Genomic DNA, 21,357 nt, shown 5'->3' on the forward strand with positions numbered 1-21,357 from the left:
CGCTTAGGCATTTGCCCTCTCATAGGACACAGGGAGACTGTAGCAAGAGTGACATCACCTCAGCTTTGTCCACAGTCTCTAACCTGGGCACAGTGCAAAGACCATAAGCAGGAAAGCAAATGGGTGAACTAGGGTTTAGACACACAGGGAACTCACAGCAAGCACAACAAATGACCAGTGACACCCCCCTCTTCACCTTTCAACTCTGCCAGACAGATTGCTAGCCTCTGCATCTTAGCTTCAAAAGCACTTTCTCCCAGAAGACTTCCCTTTGAACTTCTAGCTTGGATGAGGACCCCTAAACTTTCCTCTCTCACTACTGGATGGGAGTTCACCTGTTTCTGCAGATCCCAGCATGGACCTGGCACAGGGGAGAATGCTTCAGGCTGAGAGTGCCCAGCTGCTCTCCAGCAGGTGTGGAAGAGCCTTGGGCTTCTTGGGGAGGAAGTGACGCTCTTGGTTATGGGGGTTGGACCCCTCTGGTGCTGCCTTGAGACGGGGACAGTTAGTGAGGGGAAGTGTAGCATCAAGTTAAGGGTGCAGTGGCTGGCTAATAGCTTTCTTATAGATCAGTAATGAACAATTCAAATTATTTTTAATTTTTTTTTAAATGTTTATTTGGCTGCATCAGGTCTTAGTTGCAGCACATGGGATCTTCGTTGTGGCATGCAAACTCTTAGTTGTGGCACGTGGGATGTAGTTCCCTGACCAGGGATTGAAACTGGGCCCCCTGCATTGGGAACATGGAGTCTTAGCCACTGGACCACCAGGGAAGTCCCAACAACTAAAATTAAAAACCCAATACCATTTACTTCAGCACCAAAAAAGAAGAAGAAAAAAGAAAACAAATATTTAGGTATAAATCTAACAAAATATGTACAAGATCTCTGTGAGGGAAAACTACAAGACTCTGGGTCTATACATACAATGGAATATTACTCAGCCTTTTAAAAAATTCTGAAACATGCTATAACATAGATGAACCTTGAAGACATTAAGCTAAGTGAAATAATCCAGGGACAGAGGACAAATACTGTATAATTCCATTTATATGAGAAACCTAGAGTAGTCAAATTCATAGAGACAAAGTAGAATGGCTGTTGCCACAGGTGGGGAAGGAGGGAATGGGAAGTTATTATTTAATGGGTTGAGAGTTTCAGTTTAGGAGGATGAAGTTCTGGAGATGAATGGTGGTGATGGTGGCACAACAATGTGAATGTCTTTAATGCTACTGAACCGTACATTTAAAGATGTTAAAATGGTAAATTTCATTTTATGCATATTTTATCACAATAAAAAAAAGGACCGAAATTCTGATACATGCTACAACCTAGATGAATGCTGAAAAGGTATGCTAAGTGAAATAAATGAGACACAAAAGGGCAAATACTTTATAATTCCACCTACATTAGGTACCTAGAATAGGGAAAGTCATAGAGACAAAATAGAATAGAAGCTCCAGGGAAACAGGGGATCTAAGATTGTTGAAGAGTTACTTTTCAATGGATACAGTATTTCTCTTTGGGATAAAGAAAAAGTTCTGGAAATAGTGGTGATGGTTACACAATATTGTAAATGTACTTAATGCCACCGAATTGTACATTTAAAAATGGTTAAAACCACAATTTTAAAAAATCTATCTACTTCTATTTTAATAAGAGTTAAAAAAAATCAGGAGTGGATGTTGAATTTCATCAAATGCCTTTTGGTATCTATTTGAAGATACCACTTACTTCAGAATCTGGCCCTGGTTTCTGTACCTAGTACGTATAACACAGCCAATAAATGTTCACTGAATGAAAAAAAAAAAACCACAATTACCTACTACTTTACACCCTCTAGGATGGATATAATTTGAAAAAAAAAAAAAGGAAAACCAGTTTGGCCATGATGTGGAGATCACTTCTGTACATTGCTTGTGGAAAATAGCTTTTTGGTCTGTCAAAAAATTAAACATAGAATTACCATGTGACCCAGCAATTCTACTCCTAGACATATACCCCAAAGAATTGAAAACAAGTACTCAAATACTTGTCCAAGAACAATCGTAGTAGCACAATTCATAATATCCAAAAGGCATAAACAACTCAAATGTCAACAGGTGACTGGATAACAAATTGTGATATATGCCTCTGATGGAATATTATTCAGCCATAAAAAGGAATGATGTACCGATACATGCTACAATTTGGATTAACCTCAAAAAGATTAAGTGAAGGAAAACAGATACCAAAGGTCACATTTTGTATGATTCCTTTTATATAAAATATCCAGAATGGGCAAATGCCTGGCGACAGAAAGCATATAAGTGTTTGCCAGGGGGTGAGATGTGGGATGTGGGATGGGTAGCAATTATTTAACATGGTGTGGTGTTTTTCAGTGGGTGATGAAGTCTTGAAACTAGAGAGAGATTGTGGTTGCACAACATAGTCAATACACTAAATGCCACTACCTTGTATACTTTAAAATGGTTATTTTAATGTTGTATGGATTTTACCTCAATTTTAAAAAAAGAATTTATGATAGCACCTGGTTTAGCTATTGTGGACTTTTGTGGGGAGCTGTGGTCCATCCTCTAAAGAACTGGCCCCAAGTTCCTAAGAAGGCAGAAGGGGACATCTGTGGGTGAAGGGTACACAGGATCTCTCCTTTCTATTTTTGCAGCTTCCTCTGAGTCTATAATTATTTCAAAATAAAAGTTTAAATGACAAATAAGGACACGTGATCATGGCTGCCCCATGCCTCCCACTCTCAGGGCTGGCACTCAGAGACTGAGAACCCTCTTCGAGTCCTGGCACTCATCAGTGAGAGATCCTGACAGGCCACCTAGAGCTGCCGACTGTCCTGACCAGGCAGCTGTGGGCAGAGGGGAATCCCTGATCCCTGAGGAGATGGCGCAGGGGCACACAGGTGCTCTCAAAGATGTTAGGCTCCACCCCAAGTCTGTAGTTTAAACCCTGGATGTGGGACAACATAATCCATAAGCTCTCACAGCCTCTGGGATGGGACTGGCTCTGCCCTCTAGGGTCTCTAAGTCTCTGTGTGTGGTTAGGAGACCAGGCGAGTGCTCAGGACAAGGGAGTTCCCACCGGTACTCTGTGGGCAGGAAGCCCGTCCAGGCAGGGGCCCCTGAGGGGTATAGGGGCCTGAGGTTCAGGACATCTAGGGAGCTACAGGAGACCGCATGGATCCCTCCTATGGCCCTGCCCCCTCCCTCAAGAGAAATACCTGCTCTCCCAGAGGGGGAGCAGATCCAGGAATTCTGTCTTACCTTGCCAGTGCCCTAGGGCTGCCAGAACTCTTCGTTGCCTGGCTAGGCTGTGCTGGACAGGCTGGAGGCAGGACCAGGAAGGAGCCTGCTCAGTCTAGTTTCACTTTCACTTTTGCTTCCCCCCCCCCCGAAATGACAGAGGAACCAGGAAGAAAGCTGTGACTAGCAGTGTCCTTCACTCCTTAGCCTTAGTGCCTGTTTGCACTGGCTCCTGCTGGCACTACCTGCCACGCAGAGACCCTATCTGTAAGCGCTGCAGCCTGTTTTCCGGCCCCAGGCCTCAGGATGGATGTCTTGGAGACCTCCAAGTTGCTGGATGAAGAGCTGTACTCGCGGCAGCTGTGAGGCCCGAGGTGGGGAGGAGAGCGGGGTGGCCTTCTGACTTCTGATCTCCAATCGCCTGCCCTCTTACTTCCCACCCACAGGTATGTGCTGGGCTTGCCAGCCATGCAGAGGATTCAGGGAGCCAAGGTGCTACTGTCAGGCCTGCAGGGCGTGGGGGCTGAGGTGGCCAAAAACCTGGTCCTGATGGGCGTGGGCAGCCTCACTCTTCATGATCCCCACCCTACCTGTTGGTCTGACCTGTCTGCCCAGGTGAGGGTCCTGGGGGGCTATGGGTTTCCAGACCATAGCCCTTGGGGAGAGGGCCCAAGAGAAAACTCCTTGCTAAAGCCAGACTGGGTCTCTCTTCAGTTCTTCCTCTCAGAGCAGGACTTGGGAAGGAGCAGGGCTGAGGCATCTCAAGAACTTCTGGCTAAGCTCAATGGAGCTGTTCAGGTGTGCATCCACACAGGTGACATCACCGAGGACCTGCTGCTGGACTTCCAGGTGCCCTCCCAGCCCTACTCTCCAGGCCAGCCCAGTGTCCCCCTCCAGCCTTTAGCAGCAGGGTGGGCTTGAAGTGGTTCTGGCCCTGCTGATCATGAGGTCCACCCAGGTGGTGGTGCTGACTGCCTCGGAGCTACAGGAGCAGCTGAAGGTGGGCACCATCTGCCATAAACACGGAGTCTGCTTTTTGGTGGCTGACACCCGGGGCCTCGTGGGGTGAGATGGCTTACCTAGCCTGCCACATCACAGGCAGCAACTGGTCTCAGTGCTGTCCCCAGCTCCAGGCTTGCTCCAGATCCCCTCCACCCAACCTCAGGCCTGTCCCAGCATCCCCTCTTGATTATACAGTCCCCAGTCCCATTTGTGTGCTTCCTCTACCCCAGCCTCCAGACTTGATCCAGTAAATCCTTCAAGCCTCTCCCAGCATTCTTTTCCCGATTCCTCTGGGCTTGCCCTAGTGTACGTCACCCTTCACCACAAATGTGGCAGTTAACAACTGAGCCATCTCAGTGACCCCTCCCACCCCACCACAGGCAGTTGTTCTGTGACTTTGGTGAGGACTTCACTGTGCAGGACCCTACAGAGGCAGAACCCTTGGTGGCTGCCATCCAGCACATCTCCCAGGTGGGTGCTAACGTGGGGGGTGCTCACCTACTAAGGAGGGGCTGCCAGAGCCTGTGGAAAGCAGGGACAGGCAGCCCTGAGCAAGCCACCTCTTATCCAGGGCTCCCCTGGCATTCTCACTCTGAGAGAAGAGGCTGATGCCCACCGCTTCAACAGTGGGGATTTGGTGACTTTCTCAGGCATTGAGGGCATGGTGGAGCTCAACGGCTGTGCTCCTCGGCCTCTCCACGTGCAGAGTTAAGTCAACCCCACTCCAACTCCAGGCTCAGTGCCCAGGTCCCCACTGGGGGTGGACACAGCCTGGTCCTTGGAGATAAGTTCTCCCTCCCCCTTCCTCAGGGTGGAGCAACATCAAGAATGTAGATGCAAGACAGGATGGGGTGTGGGGAACTACTCAGGTTCAGAGGGCATACTGACCAGGCTCAATCTCCCCCAGGAGATGGGACCTTGGAGATTGGGGACACAACAACTTTCTCTCATTACTTGCGTGGTGGGGTTGTCACTGAGGTCAAGAGACCCAAGACTGTGAGCCACGTGAGTTCAAGTGCATCTGAGGTTGGGGAGCTTGGGCACCTCGAGGGACCCACAGTGTTCTGGACATGAATGTGAACTGAGTGCCCCCTGCAGGAGCCCCTGGACACAGCCCTGTTTCAGCCCCGTGTTGTGGCCCAGAGTCCCCAGGAAGTTCACCGTGCCCACTGCCTGCATCAGGCCTTCCATGCACTGCACAAGTTTCAGCAGCTCCATGGCCGCCCTCCTAAGCCCTGGGATCCTGTGAGTGGCCCCGATGCCCCTCCCTCTAGCCTCTGTCTTAACGGGGCCTCACCTACCAGGAGGCAACAATGACTGTCTTACAGATCCAAGACTGAATCCAGAAGCAGTTCCCCGCTCATATAAAGGAGATGGTACACAGTATCTATAGACCAGAGGCTGGGTCCATGAAAGGGCCAAGCACAAAGCCTGGGGACCCATGCTACTCCTAACCCCTAAGATCTGGCCTGGAAGGTGCCTCCAGGTTGGGGAAGCCTCCAGGGCCATTGTCTGGCACCGGGCATCCACTAGTGGGACCCTCCCACTCAGGCTTCTGCTTCCTCTTCCATGGAACGGGGTGGATGGCTGTCTGAAGGTTTCAAATGGGGAGTGGAGCTCAAGCTGGGGCTGCTTTACCGACAGAGTTCTACCCGATAGGTTGATGCAGAGATGGTGGTGGACCTAGCCCAGGCCCTGGAATCACTGAAGGGGACAGAAGGAGAGCCTTTGGAAGAGCAGCTGGATAAGGCTCTGGTGCAGAGAGTTGCCCTGAGCAGTGCTGGTGGCTTGAGCCCCATGGCAGCTGTGCTGGGTGCAGTGGCTGCTCAGGAAGTGCTGAAGGTGGGTACAGGTAGAGGCAGGGCGGGGCTGGGAAGGGTGCAGAGGTCGGTGTGGGTGCCACAGGGTGCCCAACACCAGATAGTGACCCTGGGGGTTTCACCAACCTGGGTGCAGCCCTCAGCCAGGATCTGAGGGGATTAGGAGGTGGGAAGAGTCCCCAGACTGAAGTGCTGACTTCTAGGCAGTCTCCAAGAAGTTTATGCCCTTGGACCAGTGGCTGTACTTTGATGCCCTTGATTGCCTTCCAGAAGATGAGGAGCCCTTTCCCAATCCTGAGGACTATGCACCGGTGAGAACCTGGGGTAGGGGTGCAAGCCTTATCCAAACTCAGGACTGGGGGGAAAGAGGAAGCACGGTCCCGAGATCCTGACCTGGAAAACTGGGTGCAGGAGGGAGATGCAGCACAGGCCAGTGGCCATCACTGACCCCTGTCTGTGTCCCCTAGAGAGACTGCCGCTATGACGGGCAAATTGCAGTGTTTGGGGCCGGTTTTCAGGAGAAGCTGAGCCACCAGCGCTACCTCCTGGTGAGCTATGTCGTGAGGTTGGGAGTCTGTGGAAGGGCAAGTCCTGGCCCTCTGGCTAAGGTTGCTCCTGCTGGCAGGTGGGTGCTGGCGCTATCGGCTGTGAGCTGCTCAAAGGCTTTGCCCTAGTGGGCCTGGGTGCTGGCGGCAGTGGGGGCGTGACTGTTGCTGACATGGACCATGTGGAGCGCTCCAACCTCAGCCGGCAGTTTCTCTTCAGGCCTCAGGACTTTGGTGTGAGTGCTGACCTAGCCCCACACCCGTGTCCTGGACTGTCCTCCCACAATGCGCCCCTTCCCCCACCCAACGTCTTCCTGCTTTCTTCTCAGAGGCCAAAGGCGGAGGTGGCTGCAGAGGCCGCTCGCCGCCTGAACTCAGACTTGCAGGTGACCCCGCTCACCTACCAGCTGGATCTTACTACAGAGCACATCTATGGGGACAACTTCTTCTCCAGTGTGGATGGCGTGGCTGCTGCCCTGGACAGTTTCCAGGCCCGTGAGTGCTCAAGCCTAGAACTCACCCTTTGTCTGAGGCTGTGCCAGCCCCACTTCTGACCCTCTGCCCCCTTCGCCAGGGCGCTATGTGGCTGCTCGCTGCACCCACTATCTGAAGCCACTACTGGAGGCGGGCACAAAGGGCACCTTGGGCAGTGCTTGTGTGTTCATACCACACGTGACTGAGGACTACAGAGCCCCCGCCTCCGCTGCAGCTTCTGAGGATGCCTCCTACCCTGTCTGCACCGTGCGGCACTTCCCCAGCACAACCGAGCACACCTTGCAGGTGAGAAGAACCCCAGAGACTCCTACCCACCTGGCTCAGTCCTCAGCTGCAGACCCCTTTGCCAACCGGCACCTCATGGTTCCTCCCTCCCCTCACAGTGGGCCCGGGATGAGTTTGAAGGACTTTTCCATCTGTCTGCCGAGACCGTCAACTGCCACCAACAGTAAGACCGCCAACAAGGGTGAATGGGAGTCCAGGCTCCCTAACACCAAGAGGCTTAGGGCTTAGCCTCAGACCTTCTCCTCTGTCCGCAGGGCACTCACGTCTCTGGCACACTTGGATGAGTCACAGGTGCTGACCGTGCAGCAGGTGGTGCTGGGTGTCCTGAGACAGCGTCCACAGACCTGGCGAGACTGCGTGCTTTGGGCCCTTGGCCAGTGGCAACTCTGCTTCCATTATGGCATCACACAGCTGCTGAGCCGCTTCCCACCCGACAAAGTGGGTGGCTAGGGGTCAGGAGGCTGAGGGCTCAGGGTGGCCCGACTGAGCCCAGCAGCCTCCATTTCCCTAGGTGCTAGAGAATGGAACTCTTTTCTGGTCGGGTCCCAAACAGTGTCCCCGGCCCTTGGAGTTTGACACCAGCCAAGTGAGTGGAGTCCCTTGGTGGCCCTGAGATGGGAATATGGCCCCTCAGAGCGGAGGTGGGCACCTCTATATTTTGTAGAGATGCACAGATGCTGAGAGGGAGAGAGCCATGTTTGTGCACATGTGGGTGTCCAAATGGGAGGCAGAAGCAGGCACTCAAAACAGATCCACAAATGGGCGGTGACCCCCACCCCATGCACCCACACAAGCTCGCTCAAGCCCATGCAGCCACCCATGCTCTTGGTCTCATTACAGGACACGCATCTCCTCTACGTGCTGGCGGCTGCCAACCTGTATGCCCAGATGCATGGGCTGCCTGGCTCACGGGACCAGACTGCGCTCAGGCGACTGCTGAAGTTGCTGCCATTGCCTGACCCCCAGGACTTAGCCCCCATTTTTTCTAGTGACCTGGAGCTGGCTTCAGCTTATGCTGAGTTTGGTGAGGTCCCTGACCCTGGCCCCCCGTGCTGTCACCCAAAGGCCTGACCCTCCTCAGCCTGTGCTGCAGAAAGAAGACAGGGTCTGGGGGCCCTGAAGCCAACTCAATACCTCTCAGGCCCTCTGACCTTGCTTCTCTGTAGCCTTGGGTTCATCCTCTGGCCCCTCAGTAGGTCCTCTCCCTGCTGCCTACCCCACCCCCACCCCACCCCCATTCCTTTGGCAGACTCTCAGCCAAAGAAAACAAAAACAAAAAACAAACAAAAAAACACAAACCGTGGGAGCAACTAGCTGTGGCCCCCAGATGAGAACAGAGTCACATAGGTGTGCATGGGCGCACACACACACACATACACACACACAAGTGAGGGCTGGGGCTGCTAGACAGGAGACTGCACCATCCATCAAGGGGTCTCCCTGAAAGTGGTAAGTGATAGGCTTGGCAGGGACCAAGGATAGGCAGCAGGCTCCAGAGGAGCGCAGGACATGGGGACTAAGGACTGCCCCAACACCCCCTTCTCCTGACAGGCCCTGAGCAGTCGAAGCAACTGCATGAAGCCCTGGAAATCTGGACTGTGGGCCCTCCCCTGGAACCCTTGACATTTGAGAAGGTGGGAGCCCACGTGGGGGTGAAGGGCCGGGCTAGAGAGGTTGTTGGGGAAGGTCAAGAGCTAAGAAGGTAGCTTTGAAGCCCCTTGGCCTGAGTTTTCCTCCCAGAAGGACCCCAGAAGCAGCTCAGCTTCCCCGAGCCTCAGCCTCCTTATCTGTTAAGTGGGGAGATATGAGCATCCACCCCACCGAATTGCGTGAAGAGCTGTGCAGTGGCACAGGGTCGGCCGAGGTGAGGGGCACTGGGACAATGCTAATACTACTGTGCCTTGGGCCTCACAGGACAATGATTTCCATGTGGATTTTGTGGCGGCAGCGGCGAGCCTGCGAGCTCAGAATTATGGGATCCCACCAGCCGACCGCACCAAGGTACCCTGCCCCTTGGGGCTCAGGCCTGGAGGTGGGGGTCAAACCCTAGCCTTATGCCTTGGGCCCAGACCAAATCTCCTGTCCCTGGCAGACCAAGCGAATTGTGGGCCAGATTACCCCAGCCATTGCCACTACTACGGCAGCTGTGGCTGGCCTGGTGGGCCTGGAGCTGTATAAGGTGGTGGGCAGCCCACGGCCCCGCAGTGCCTTTCGCCACAGCTACCTGAACCTGGCTGAAAACTACTTTAGCCGCTGGGTACCTCACGCCCCAGCCATCCAGAAGGTGAGCCCTTGACACCCCACCCATACCAGACCTGAGTTTTCCCTGCACCTACCCAAACAGGCCCTACTTCAGCTTCAGGCTCTCATCAGGACCCAGACTCTGGGGGAGTCATCAAGACTCCCTCCAGTCGCCTCCCTGCTGCAAAGCCAGGCTGGGACCTGTCAGACACAGGAAGCAGCCGTCAGCCACCCCCACCCCCCAACAGTCAGGGTCTGGGGGAGCTGCAGCTTTAACTCATTAGTGGAGCCAGACATCCCCCGCAGTTCCCTCCTTCCCAGAAGTGCCCCTGAGGGGGAGAGGGGACTAGGGCCCTAGCCCCAAACAGAGCCTAATATCGGCCTGCAAAGCATGGGGATCCTGGCCCGCCCCCTCGACCTGAGTTAAAGGGCACTGAGCTCACCACCACGGGTGTGGGGTGTGCAGCCCTGTGGGGATGTGTGCATTCATGTCACAGGTGTGAGTGCACACTGGTCTGGGCATCCCTGGCCCTGTGGTGTGTGGGCATGGAGGGAGCATGCTTGCACATCTGTGTGCCAGATGGGACTGCAGGGCTCTTTCACAATGTGGGCTTGCGTGTGTGTGCATGTGAGTACACATGTGGGCTTGTGTACATGTGTGTTCCTTCAAGTGTAGGGCTATGAATGCCCCTGGCTGTGTGCCCAGGCTCTGCAATAGTTGGCATTTCCTTAGGGCAGAGGAGAGGGTACAGAGAGAATTCCCTCACCAGGGGAGAGGGGAGAGGTCATGGGCCAGCACTGGGCTTTTGCTGAACAGCCCTGGGGTCCCTCAGGGCACAGCACACAGAGCCCCTTTGTGAGGGGCCCCTCCTCTAGCTAGAACACAAGCTGCCTTTGTCCATGGAGGAGGGGGAGGGGAAGGGTCCCCCATCTCACCTCTGGCCTCGTCTCAGCTTGACCCCACTGTGTTTTCTGGGGAGCTGGCAGAACTCCTCCTGTCTTGGTGCCTGGCTGCCTGCCACCCTTATGCCCTCAGCTCTGGGTACCAGAACCCCAAGACTCCAGAAATAAGGAAGGAACAAAGGGACAGGAAGAGGAGTCCTCTGTGGACTGTGTTCCTGCTAGAGTCACTGTGCCTCTTGCCATGTGTCCATGAGTAGTCCAAGGCCCTGGTGGTAAAGGATTAGGGGACAGGATTTACCCCACCCCCAGCATCCAGCCTTGCATTTGAGGAACAAGCAGTTTTATCAGAGACTGCAGCAGCCCTGCTCCCGCTTCCTCAGGAAGCATTGCTCCCCCCAACAACACACACACACACACACACACACACACACACACACACACGCACACACGACTGTGTGATGGATCGCCTGTTTCCCTCTGTGGGGGCCCCGTAGCCCCATTTCCTGTGCTGGCCCCAGCATGGGCGGGGAGGGTGTTGAGATTCTGGGCCCAGATCCCACCTTCCACCCCCACCCACTGGCTTCTCCTTCCTGCCTCTAGTCCAGCTCCTCCCCTAGGAAAGGGGCCATAAGCTATTGGTAACTGGGGTAGGGGGAGGGTGTGTGTGTAAGAAGCTTCTCACTCCTCCCCACTACCGCCCCCCAGTTCCATCACTGGAAGTGGACCTGTTGGGACCGCCTGGAAGTGCCTGCTGGGCAGCCCGAGAGGACCCTGGAGTCACTGCTGGCCCATGTCCAGGTGTGCCCCATTCCTGCCCTTCCCCCAGGCCTGGCCCAGCCTGGCCCAGCTGGCACCTAACCTGTCTCTCTCTAGAAACTAAATGGGCTGAGGGTGAGGATGCTGCTGCACGGGAAGGCCCTACTCTACTCGGCAGGATGGTCTCCTGAAAAGCAGGACCAGCACCTGTCCCGCAGGTGAGCCCACACCTGGCTTTAACCTCATTCTGTCCCTGGAGGTTGGAGGTGGGGGACAAGCAGCCTTTCCTCTTCCCAATCCCATTTGGGCCCCTCACACCTTCCTGAAGTTTTCTTTTGCCAAATGGAGCCAGCAAATGGGCTGGGGGCGGGGTGAGGGCCAAGAGCCTGAGGAGGGGCCTCTAGGAGCTGCCTGCTTGGCCAGCCCCACCAGCTCACGCCCTGCTCAGCTCCCCTTTCACGGCCCACTCCCAGAGGACTCACAGCTTCCTGCCTCCTGCCCACCCCGCCAGCCGCTCTTAAAATAGTTTTAGATGTTTCCTGTCTTGGGCTGCTCCTGCTCCTGGCTTGGGCTCCTTATGGCCCGCCAACACCCTATAGTCCATGCCAGGACACTCTCTGCCTGCCACTGCTCACCTACCCAATCTCCCCACCCCTCTCCCCCCATGCCACCAGGGTGACGGATCTGGTGCTGGAGGTGACACGCCAGGTGCCTAAGCCTGGGCAGCGGGTGCTGGTATTGGAGCTCAGCTATGAGGGTGAGAAGGAGGACGTTACCTTCCCACCCTTGCACTACAAGCTGTGACAAGGCAGCAGCCCCACCACCCAGTTCTGTTGAGCCATGCATCCCAAGCCTACAGTAGGCGCTTAATAAATGCTTGTTGAAGGAAGGTGTAAGTGGACAGGATGGATGATGGAACACGGGGCAGACACATGGGGTGTGACATGGACATGACAGGGACCCCTGCAGGGAGGGAAAAGGCTCTTTAGATTCGCCTGCCTGAGTTGTGCCTTGCAGGACTGAGGCTGCCTCCTGGAGCCTCAGGGGTATGGAACCAGGACAGTGCAGAGAAAGGCCTTTATTGTCCCAGGCTGGAGGGCAGGGTCAGAGGTAGCTGACAACATCATTGCAGATGATGGGCTGGCGACTGCGGCAACTCATGAGGGCTGCAAAGCGTGAGACATCTGCAGGCAGTTCGGGTTCCGGGCGAGGTGGGCATGACAGTCGCTTTCCTGCCACTGCTGCCCGGCGTGCCCTGGCCAGCTGGCGCCGCAGCTGCTCAGAGAGGCCAAGCAGGAACTGGGGGGGCCGAGCACGGGCACGGGGCCCACCCCCATTGTCCCCCTCACCTGCTGCCTCGGGCAGCTCCATCCAGTTGTGCACCAAGTCAGCAAAACAGTTGTCTCCCAGCACCAGGGGCTGGCGACTACGACCTCTGCTAAGTAGGGCTGCTGTCCAGTCCTCAGCTTCCAGCCCCTGCCAGTGCTCCAGGCAGGCGTCTGGGGTGGACTTGGGCCGTGGTCGGTGGGCAGGTGGTACACTGGCCGCAGGAGCTCTGCCAGGCAGGGGGATGGCACTGGCCGAGAGGCGCTGTCTACGGGGGGGCCATGCTGAGGGTGCTGGATGCTGGAGTACAGGCAGCTCTTCCTCTCTCCATGTGCTGCCTGACACCTCTGAGAAGCCAGAGTCCCAGTCTAGGGCATGCTCCCTGGGGCCTCCCAAGGCTGCACCCCTGTCTCCTGTCACCACAGCTTCTTCCTCCTCTTCCTCCACACCACAGGCTGAGTCCTCTTCCAAGGCATCTGAGGCCCTGAGCCGGTGCTTGAGCCGCATGCCTGGGCCAGGTTTGGGGGGTTCTGGAAGGGGGCCAGGCATTGGGGGTGAGTCTGTGTCCCGGCCACACAGCTGTGGAAGAAGAGAGGGCAGAAGTCGAAGGAGCAGTGCTTGTCACCCCTGTCTGCCTGGTCAGGCCAATTCCAAAACAGAAGGCCCAGGAGGGCTGGATTGGCCTGCAGGCCTAGGCAGCAAAGCCTCTAGTGGGCACAGGGCCGGCATGGGGCGCTGGCACACGAAGCTCGTGTGGCTCCCATCGGCCGACCTGTTGGCAGTCCGGCAGGCTGCAGCACGCAGCGCCGGGCAAGTCGGTACCCGCCACCAGGGCGGGAGGCAGGGTTGCGGGCCTGCATTGGGAAATAAGTCCTGCTCAGGGCTGGGGGGGGGCATCCTGTGACTCTTGAGGGATTCAGCTCCCCAAAGCCCGCAGCGTCTTTCAGAGAAGAATAGAGCACCTGCCAGGTGGGGTATAGAGGACAGAGGTACAGGCCAGCCTGGAATAGGGGGCATCCATAGCAGCGCCACACCTCTTTAGTCCCTCACAGCCCCCTGCTCCGCCCCACAAGAAGTTTCTCCCACCAACTTCCTCCGCCGCGCCGGCAGCACGGCCAGCTGGGCGGCTGTTACTTGATGCCCAGCACAGCTTCCAACCGTCCGAAACCCGACGCGGGCCATCTGGGTCATCTGCGTCGCCCCGCCCCCATCCTGTCTTGGATGGGCACTCGGGAGAGCCCCCCACCCGAGTGCCGTTCGGGCAGGAAGGCAGCCGAGCACCCCACACACGTCCTCACAAGCCACACCCGCTCCCAAGCCTCACCAGTTCCCAGCGGAGCTGGCCCAGGAAACTGTCAAGCCGAGCACTGTGCATGCCCGTTCCGGAGCCCCCGCCAGGCCTGCCAGCTCCTCTTCGAACTCCAGCCAGAGGGATGCGGAGAGGGCCCCGCGGGCCGTCCAGCGGCGCCCTTACCCTCCGCCTGGCTCCGCGGCTCCTCCCTCTCCCTAGCTCCCGCCGTCGCTGCCGCCCCAACATCTGGCAGCCCCGGCCCCGCCCCTAGCGCCGCAGCCAATGGGGCTGGGGCGGGGCTGATGTGGCCCCGCCCCCCGGACTCTGCCGGGTGGGTGAGCCGGACACCCACTACCAACTCCACAGCAGCTCTGGGGGGAGGGGCGGGACTATAGCTGGAAGCTGGGCCGCGTCCGGCCCCTGACTACCCGGGCCGTTGAGCTGACTCCGGGTTCGCTGCATGACCCAGGACAAGTCGCTGCCTTGCGGTAGCCTCAGCTTCCCCATTTTTCCCAGGATAGAGTTGTGGTCCCTCCCGCGCGGGTTCCCCGGCTGCGCCCTTGGGCGGGCAGAGCGCCCCAATCGTCGGATTCGGCACTGATGTGGCCCACTCGCGGTTCGACCCACTGAATCCGCTCCTGTAGCCGGCCTTGACAGTCCCTGGAAGTCATGGGAGGGGTCCGGCCCCTCAGAGGACTCCGGGAACGCCGAACCTCTTTGCAGCACCGGGGAGGAGCCTCGGCCAAGGCCCAGACCCCGCCCTATCTGCCCCTCATCTCGGCCTAGCTAAGCAGGGCTGCCCTCTAGTGGGCAGCGCCTGGTTAGCTGCGATTCCCGCGGCGACACTCCCATCCCCTCTGCCCCAGACCACATGCGGGCTGAGTACAAGGGGCTACGGCGGGGCTCTCTGACCCACCTTCCCTGAGCCCGCTCCATAGTCGGAGGCTAGGTTCAAGGACACAGACTAACTGGAGACAAACTAGACAAGTCTGTAGACAGAAAAATACCAGGGAATGAGGGCAACGGGCCAGGTTGGGAGAGGGGACTCTCAGAGGAGGTGGCATTCTGTATGGGATCTGGATGAGCCATCAAGGGGAGATCAAGAAGAGGGGCATTCTAGGTGGTGGGATCAGCCAGTTACAGGCCCTGAGAGGACAGGAGCTAGACAGGACATAACATAAAGAAGACTTAGATATCTCTGATGGTGGTAGTTGGGGGAGTGAAGAGGTCAGCAAAACCAGGCTCCTAGCAGTCTTAGAAAGGAATAAGGGGTTTTGTTCTTGGTGTGATGGGGAGCAATGGGGGCTTTTGAGCATCACCTGGGCTGCAAAGAAAGGGGTCCCTTGGGGGAATGTTTTGGAGCTAAAAATCAAGCCTTGCTGATGCATGAGTATGGGAAGAGAAAGAGAAGCATGAAGCATGACTCCTAGATTTCTGGCCTGAACAACTGATTGGATGGAATGGCCATGAATCAATCCAAGCAAGACTGGAGAAGAGTGGGCTTGGAGATGAAAATCAAATGATCATTTGTGGACATGTGACCCTTAAGATGCCTGTTAGGCATCTAAGAGGAGATGCGGGGTCAGCCACTGGGTGTGTGACTCTGCTGCCTGGGAGAGAGATCAGGACTGAAGCTTTGGATCTGGGAGGCAAAGTGAGTGGATGGTATTTTTTCTTTTTTTCCAAAAGAGAAGTCATTAATTAAGCAATGCTTTTATTTTTATTTTCACTTATATATTTTTTGAATTTTATTTATTTTTTTATACAGCAGGTTCTTATTAGTTATCTACTTTATACATATTAGTGTATATGTATCAATCCCAATTTCCCAATTCATCCCATCCCCCCACCCCCACCCCACCACTTTCCCCCCTTGGTGTCCATATGTTTGTTCTCTACCTCTGTGTCTCCATTTCTGCCCCGCAAACTGGTTCATCTGTACCATTTTTCTAGGTTCCCCATATATGTGTTAATATACGATATTTGTTTTTCTCTTTCTGACTTACTTCACTCCGTATGAGAGTCTCTAGATCCATCCATGTCTCTACAAATGACCCAAATTCATTTCTTTTTATGGCTGAGTAGTATTCCATTGTATGTATGTACCACGTCATCTTTATCCATTCATCTGTCGATGGGCATTTAGGTTGCTTCCATGACCTGGCTATTGTAAATGGTGCTGCAATGAACATTGGGGTGCATGTGTCTTTTTGAATTATGGTTTTCTCTGGGTATATGCCCAGTAGTGGGATTGCTGGGTCATACGGTAATTCTATTTTTAGTTTTTTAAGGAACCTCCATACTGTTGTCCATAGTGGCTGAATCAATTTACATTCCCACCAACAGTGCAAGAGGGTTCCCTTTTCTCCACACCCTCTCCAGCATTTGTTGTTCGTAGATTTTTGTGATGATGCCCATTCTAACTGGTGTGAGCTGATACCTCATTGTAGTTTTGATTTGCATTTCTCTAATAATTAGTGATGTTGAGCAGCTTTTCATGTGCTTCTTGCCCATCTGTATGTCTTCTTTGGAGAAATGTCTATTTAGGTCTTCTGCCCATATTTTGATTGGGTTGTTTGTTTTTTTAATATTGAGCTGCATGAGCTGTTTATACATTTTGGAGATTAATCCTTTGTCCATTGATTCGTTTGCAAGTATTTTCTCCCATTCTGAGGGTTGTCTTTTCGTCTTGTTTGTAGTTTCCTTTGCTTTCCAAAAGCTTTGAAGTTTCATTAGGTCCCATTTGTTTATTTTTGTTTGTATTTCCATTACTCTAGGAGGTGGATGAAAAAAGATCTTGCTGTGATTTATGTCAAAGAGTGTTCTTCCTATGTTTTCCTCTGAGAGTTTTATAGTGTCCAGTCTTACATTTATGTCTCTAATCCATTTTGAGTTTATTTTTGTGTAGGGTGTTAGGGAGTGTTCTAATTTCATTCTTTTACATGTACCTGTCCAGTTTTCCCAGCATCACTTATTAAAGTGATTGTCTTTTCTCCATTGTATATCCTTGCCTCCTTTGTGATAGATTAGTTGACCATAGGTGCGTGGGTTTATTTCTGGGCTTTCTATCCTGTTCCATTGATCTATACTTCTGTTTTTGTGCCAGTACCATATTGTCTTGATTACTGTAGCTTTGTAGTATAGTCTGAAGTCAGGGAGTCTGATTCCTCCAGCTCCGTTTTTTTCCCTCAAGACTGCTTTGGCTATTCGGGGTCTTTTGTGTCTCATACAAATTTTAAGATTTTTTGGTTCTAGTTCTGTAAAAAATGCCACTGGTAATTTGATAGGGATTGCATTGAATCTGTAGATTGCTTTGGGTAGTATAGTCATTTTCACAACATTGATTCTTCCAATCCAAGAACATGGTATATCTCCCCATCTGTTTGTGTCATCTTTGATTTCTTTCATCAGTGTCTTATAGTTTTCTGAGTACAGGATTTTACCTCCTTAGGTAGGTTTATTCCTAGGTATTTTATTCTTTTTGTTGCAGTGGTGAATGGGATTGTTTCCTTAATTTCTCTTTCTGATCTTTCATTGTTAGTGTATAGGAATGCAAGAGATCTCTGTGCATTAATTTTGTATCCTGCAACTTTACCAAATTCATTGATCAGCTGATTCACCGATCAGTTTTCTGGTGGCATCTTTAGGATTCTCTATGTATAGTATCATGTCATCTGCAAACAGTGACAGTTTTACTTCTTCTTTTCCAATTTGTATTCCTTTTGTTTCTTTTTCTTCTCTGATTGCCATGGCTAGGACTTCCAAAACTATGTTGAATAATAGTGGTGTGAGTGGACATCCTTGTCTTGTTCCTGATCTTAGAGGAAATGCTTTCAGTTTTTCACCATTGAGAATGATGTTTGCTGTGGGTCTGTCGTATATGGCCTTTATTATGTTGAGGTACGTTCCCTCTATGCCCACCTTCTGGAGAGTTTTTATCATAAATGGGTGTTGAATTTTGTCAAAAGTTTTTTCTGCATCTATTGAGATGATCATATGGTTTTTCTTCTTCAATTTGTTAATATGGTGTATCACATTGATTGATTTGCATATATTGAAGAACGCTTGCATCCCTGGGATAAATCCCACTTGATCATAGTGTACGATCCTTTTCATGTGTTGTTGGATTCTGTTTGCTAGTATTTTGTTGAGAATTTTTGCATCTATATTCATCAGTGATATTGGTCTGTAATTTTCTTTTTTTGTAGTATCTTTGTCTGGTTTTGGTATCAGGGTAATGGTGGCCTTGTAGAATGAGTTTGGGAGTGTTCCTTCCTCTGCAATTTTTTGGAAGAGTTTGAGAAGGATGGGTGTTGGCTCTTTAAATGTTTGATAGAATTCAGCTGTGAAGCCATCTGGTCCTGGACTTTTGTTTGTTGGAAGATTTTTAATCACAGTTTCAATTTCATTACTTGTGATTTGTCTGTTCATATTTTCTATTTCTTCTTGGTTCAGTCTTGGAAGGTTATACCTTTCTAAGAATTTGTCCATTTCTTCCAGGTTGTCCATTTTATTGGCATAGAGTTGCTTGTAGTAGTCTCTTAGGATGTTTTGTATTTCTGTAGTTTCCGTTGTAACTTCTCCTTTTTCATTTTTGCTTTTTTTTTTTTTTTTGTGGTACGTGGGCCTCTCACTGTTGCGGCCTCTCCTGTTGTGGAGCACAGGCTCCAGATGCGCAGGCTCAGCGGCCATGGCTCACGGGCCCAGCCGCTCCGCGGCATGTGAGATCTTCCCAGACCGGGTCACGAACCCGTGTCCCCTGCATCAGCAGGCGGACTCTCAACCACTGTGCCACCAGGGAAGCCCCTCCTTTTTCATTTTTAATTTTATTGATTTGAGTCCTCTCCCTCTTTTTCTTGATGAGTCTGGCTAAAGGTTTATCAATTTTGTTTATCTTCTCAAACAACCAGCTTTTAGTTTTATTGATCTTTGCTATTGTTTTCTTTGTTCCTATTTCATTTATTTCTGCTCTGATCTTTATAATTTCACCGAAATTATAAAGCCTGAAACATTCTTAATTTTAAAGTCTATTTTATCTGATATGAGTACTGCTACTCCAGCTCTCTTTTGATTTCCATTTGCATGGAATATCTTTTTCCATCCCCTCACTTTCAGTCTGTATCTGTCCCTAGGTCTGAAGTGGGTCTCTTGCAGACAGCATATATATGGGTCTTGTTTTTGTATCCATTCAGGAAGCCTGTGTCTTTTGGTTGGAGCATTTAATCCATTCACGTTTAAGGTAGTTATCGATATGTATGTTCCTATTACCATTTTCTTAGTTGTTTTGGGTTTGTTTTTGTAGGCCCTTTTCTTCTCTTGTGTTTCCCACTAAGAGAAGTTCCTTTAGCATTTGTTGTAGAGCTGGTTTGGTGGTGCTGAATTCTCTTAGTTTTTGCTTGTCTGTAAAGCTTTTGATTTCTCCATTGAATATGAATGAGATCCTTGCCGGGCAGAGTGCTCTTGGTTGTAGGTTCTTCCCTTTCATCACTTTAAGTATATCATGCCACTCCCTTCTGGCTTGTAGAGTTTCTGCTGAGAAATCAGCTGTTAACCTTATGGGAGTTCCCTTGTATGTTATTGTCGTTTTCTCCTTGCTGCTTTCAATAATTTTTCTTTGTCTTTAATTTTTGTCAGTTTGATTACTATGTGTCTCGGCATGTTTCTCCTTGGGTTTATCCTGCCTGGGACTCTCTGAGCTTCCTGGACGTGGGTTGCTATTTCCTTTCCCACGTTAGGGAAGTTTTCGGCTGTAATCTCTTCAAATATTTTCTCTGGTCCTTTCTCTGTCTCTTCTCCTTCTGGGACCCCTATAAGGCGAATGTTGTTGCATTTAATGTTGTCGCAGAGGTCTCTTAGGCTGTCTTCATTTCTTCTCATTCTTTTTTCTTTATTCTGTTCCGCAGCAGTGAATTCCACCATTCTGTCTTCCAGGTCACTTATCCGTTCTTCTGCCTCAGTTATTCTGCTATTGATTCCTTTTAGTGTATTTTTCATTTCAGTTATTGTATTGTTCATCTCTGTTTGTTTTTGGTCTTTAATTCTTCTAGGTCTTTGTTAAACATTTCTTGCATCTTCTCGATCTTTGCCTCCATTCTTTTTTCGAGGTCCTGGATCATCTTCACTATCATTATTCTGAATTCTTTTTCTGGAAGGTTGCCTATCTCCACTTCATTTAGTTGTTTTTCTGGGGTTTTATCTTGTTCCTTCATCTGGTACAAAGTCCTCTGCCTTTTCATTTTGTCTATTTTTCTGTGAATGTGGTTTTCCTTCCACAGGCTACAGAATTGTAGCTCTTCTTGCTTCTGCTGTCTGCCCTCTGGTGGATGAGGCTATCTAAGAGGCTTGTGCAAGCTTCCTGATGGGAGGGACTAGTGGTGGGTAGAGCTGGGTGTTGCTCTGCTGAGTAGAGCTCAGTGAAACTTTAATCTGCTTGTGTGCTGATAGGTGGGGCTGGGTTCCCTCCCTATTGGTTGTTTGGTCTGAGGTGACCCAGCACTGGAGCCTACCTGGCTCTTTGGTGGGGCTAATGTCGGGCTCTGGGAGGGCTTATACCAAGGAGTACTTCCCAGAACTTCTTCTGCCAGTGTCCTTGTCCCCATGATGAGCCACAGCCACCCCCTGCCTCTGCAGGACACCCTCCAACACTAGCAGGTAGGTCTGGTTCAGTCTCCTATGGGGTCACTGCTCCTTCCCCTGAGTCCCAAAGCTCATACCACTTTGTGTGTGCCCTCCAAGAGTGGAGTCTCTGTTTCCCCCAGTCCTGCCGAAGTCCTGCAATCAAATCCCTCTAGCCTTCAAAGTCTGATTCTCTAGGAATTCCTCCTCCTGTTGCCGGACCCCCAGGTCGGGAAGCCAGACGTGGGGCTCAGAACCTTCACTCCAGTGGGTGGACTCCTGTGGTATAAGTGTTCTCCCATTTGTGAGTCACCCACCCCGAAGTTATGGGATTTGATTTTACTGTGATTGCGCCCCTCGTACCATCTCACTGTGGCTTCTCCTTTGTCTTTGGATGTGGGGTATCTTTTTTGGTGAGTTCTAGTGTCTTCCTGTTGATGACTGTTCAGCAGCTAATTGTGATTCCGATGCTCTCACAAGAGGGAGTGAGTGCACGTCCTTCAACTCCGCCATCTTGAACCAATCTGAGTGGATGGTGTTTAAGGCCATGTGCCTGGATGTGAGGCGGAAGGTGGACAGAGGATGGCAGCAGTCAGGACTGAGCCCTGGAACACTCCACTGGGTGGAGGTAGGGACGATGAAGCAGAACCAGCAAAGGAACTGAGCAGGAGCAGCCAGAGAGGTGGGAGGAAGCTGAGAGAGTGTGGGCACTTAGGAGCCAAGGGGAGCAAGCATCAAATGCTGCCGAGGCGGTAAGAGTAGAGAATAAACTGCAGTTTGAAGGTCCCTGAGGACCCCAACAAGGGCATTTTTATGGAGAGAGGGACA

The 21,357-nt window shown here is 52.0% G+C and overlaps 2 protein-coding genes across 7 annotated transcripts; one reads left to right on the forward strand and one right to left on the reverse strand.

The window, feature by feature from the left end:
• The first annotated feature begins 2,759 nt into the window (after window positions 1-2,759).
• Window positions 2,760-12,193, forward strand: UBA7 (ubiquitin like modifier activating enzyme 7). Of its 6 annotated transcripts, XM_060161831.1 has the most exons (24): window positions 2,760-3,612; window positions 3,697-3,865; window positions 3,965-4,099; window positions 4,209-4,315; window positions 4,633-4,723; window positions 4,824-4,959; window positions 5,160-5,257; window positions 5,351-5,497; window positions 5,912-6,094; window positions 6,276-6,383; window positions 6,540-6,620; window positions 6,698-6,853; window positions 6,947-7,112; window positions 7,192-7,397; window positions 7,496-7,560; window positions 7,652-7,835; window positions 7,909-7,983; window positions 8,238-8,421; window positions 8,949-9,031; window positions 9,312-9,398; window positions 9,490-9,681; window positions 11,247-11,339; window positions 11,415-11,515; window positions 11,972-12,193. In XM_060161831.1, the coding sequence occupies exons 1-24, from the start codon at window positions 3,557-3,559 to the stop codon at window positions 12,099-12,101; spliced, it is 3,033 nt and encodes a 1,010-aa protein (XP_060017814.1). In that variant the 5' UTR covers window positions 2,760-3,556; the 3' UTR covers window positions 12,102-12,193. The 6 variants fall into 6 exon arrangements, with proteins under 6 accessions (XP_060017814.1, XP_060017817.1, XP_060017815.1 ...); XM_060161834.1 differs by lacking the exon at window positions 6,698-6,853; XM_060161832.1 differs by lacking the exon at window positions 6,540-6,620.
• Window positions 12,194-12,360: 167 nt separating this feature from the next.
• INKA1 (inka box actin regulator 1) lies at window positions 12,361-14,609 on the reverse strand. The gene is made up of 2 exons (XM_060161837.1): window positions 13,948-14,609; window positions 12,361-13,202 (listed from the first exon to the last, which is right to left on the reverse strand). The coding sequence occupies exons 1-2, from the start codon at window positions 14,158-14,160 to the stop codon at window positions 12,402-12,404; spliced, it is 1,014 nt and encodes a 337-aa protein (XP_060017820.1). The 5' UTR covers window positions 14,161-14,609; the 3' UTR covers window positions 12,361-12,401.
• Between the last annotated feature and the right edge of the window lie 6,748 nt (window positions 14,610-21,357).

This window comes from Lagenorhynchus albirostris, chromosome 10 (assembly GCF_949774975.1).
Source record: "Lagenorhynchus albirostris chromosome 10, mLagAlb1.1, whole genome shotgun sequence".
Taxonomy (NCBI): domain Eukaryota; kingdom Metazoa; phylum Chordata; class Mammalia; order Artiodactyla; family Delphinidae; genus Lagenorhynchus; species Lagenorhynchus albirostris.

Coding starts and splice junctions, on each gene's coding strand:
- UBA7 (XM_060161831.1), top strand. CDS start 3,557: ATGGATGTCTTGGAGACCTCCAAGTTGCTGGATGAAGAGCTGTACTCG. Junction 3,613..3,696: donor GAGCTGTACTCGCGGCAGCT/GTGAGGCCCGAG, acceptor TCCCACCCACAG/GTATGTGCTGGGCTTGCCAG. Junction 7,984..8,237: donor TGGAGTTTGACACCAGCCAA/GTGAGTGGAGTC, acceptor GTCTCATTACAG/GACACGCATCTCCTCTACGT.
- INKA1 (XM_060161837.1), bottom strand. CDS start 14,160: ATGTTGGGGCGGCAGCGACGGCGGGAGCTAGGGAGAGGGAGGAGCCGC. Junction 13,203..13,947: donor GCCAGCTCCGCTGGGAACTG/GTGAGGCTTGGG, acceptor CTTCTTCCACAG/CTGTGTGGCCGGGACACAGA.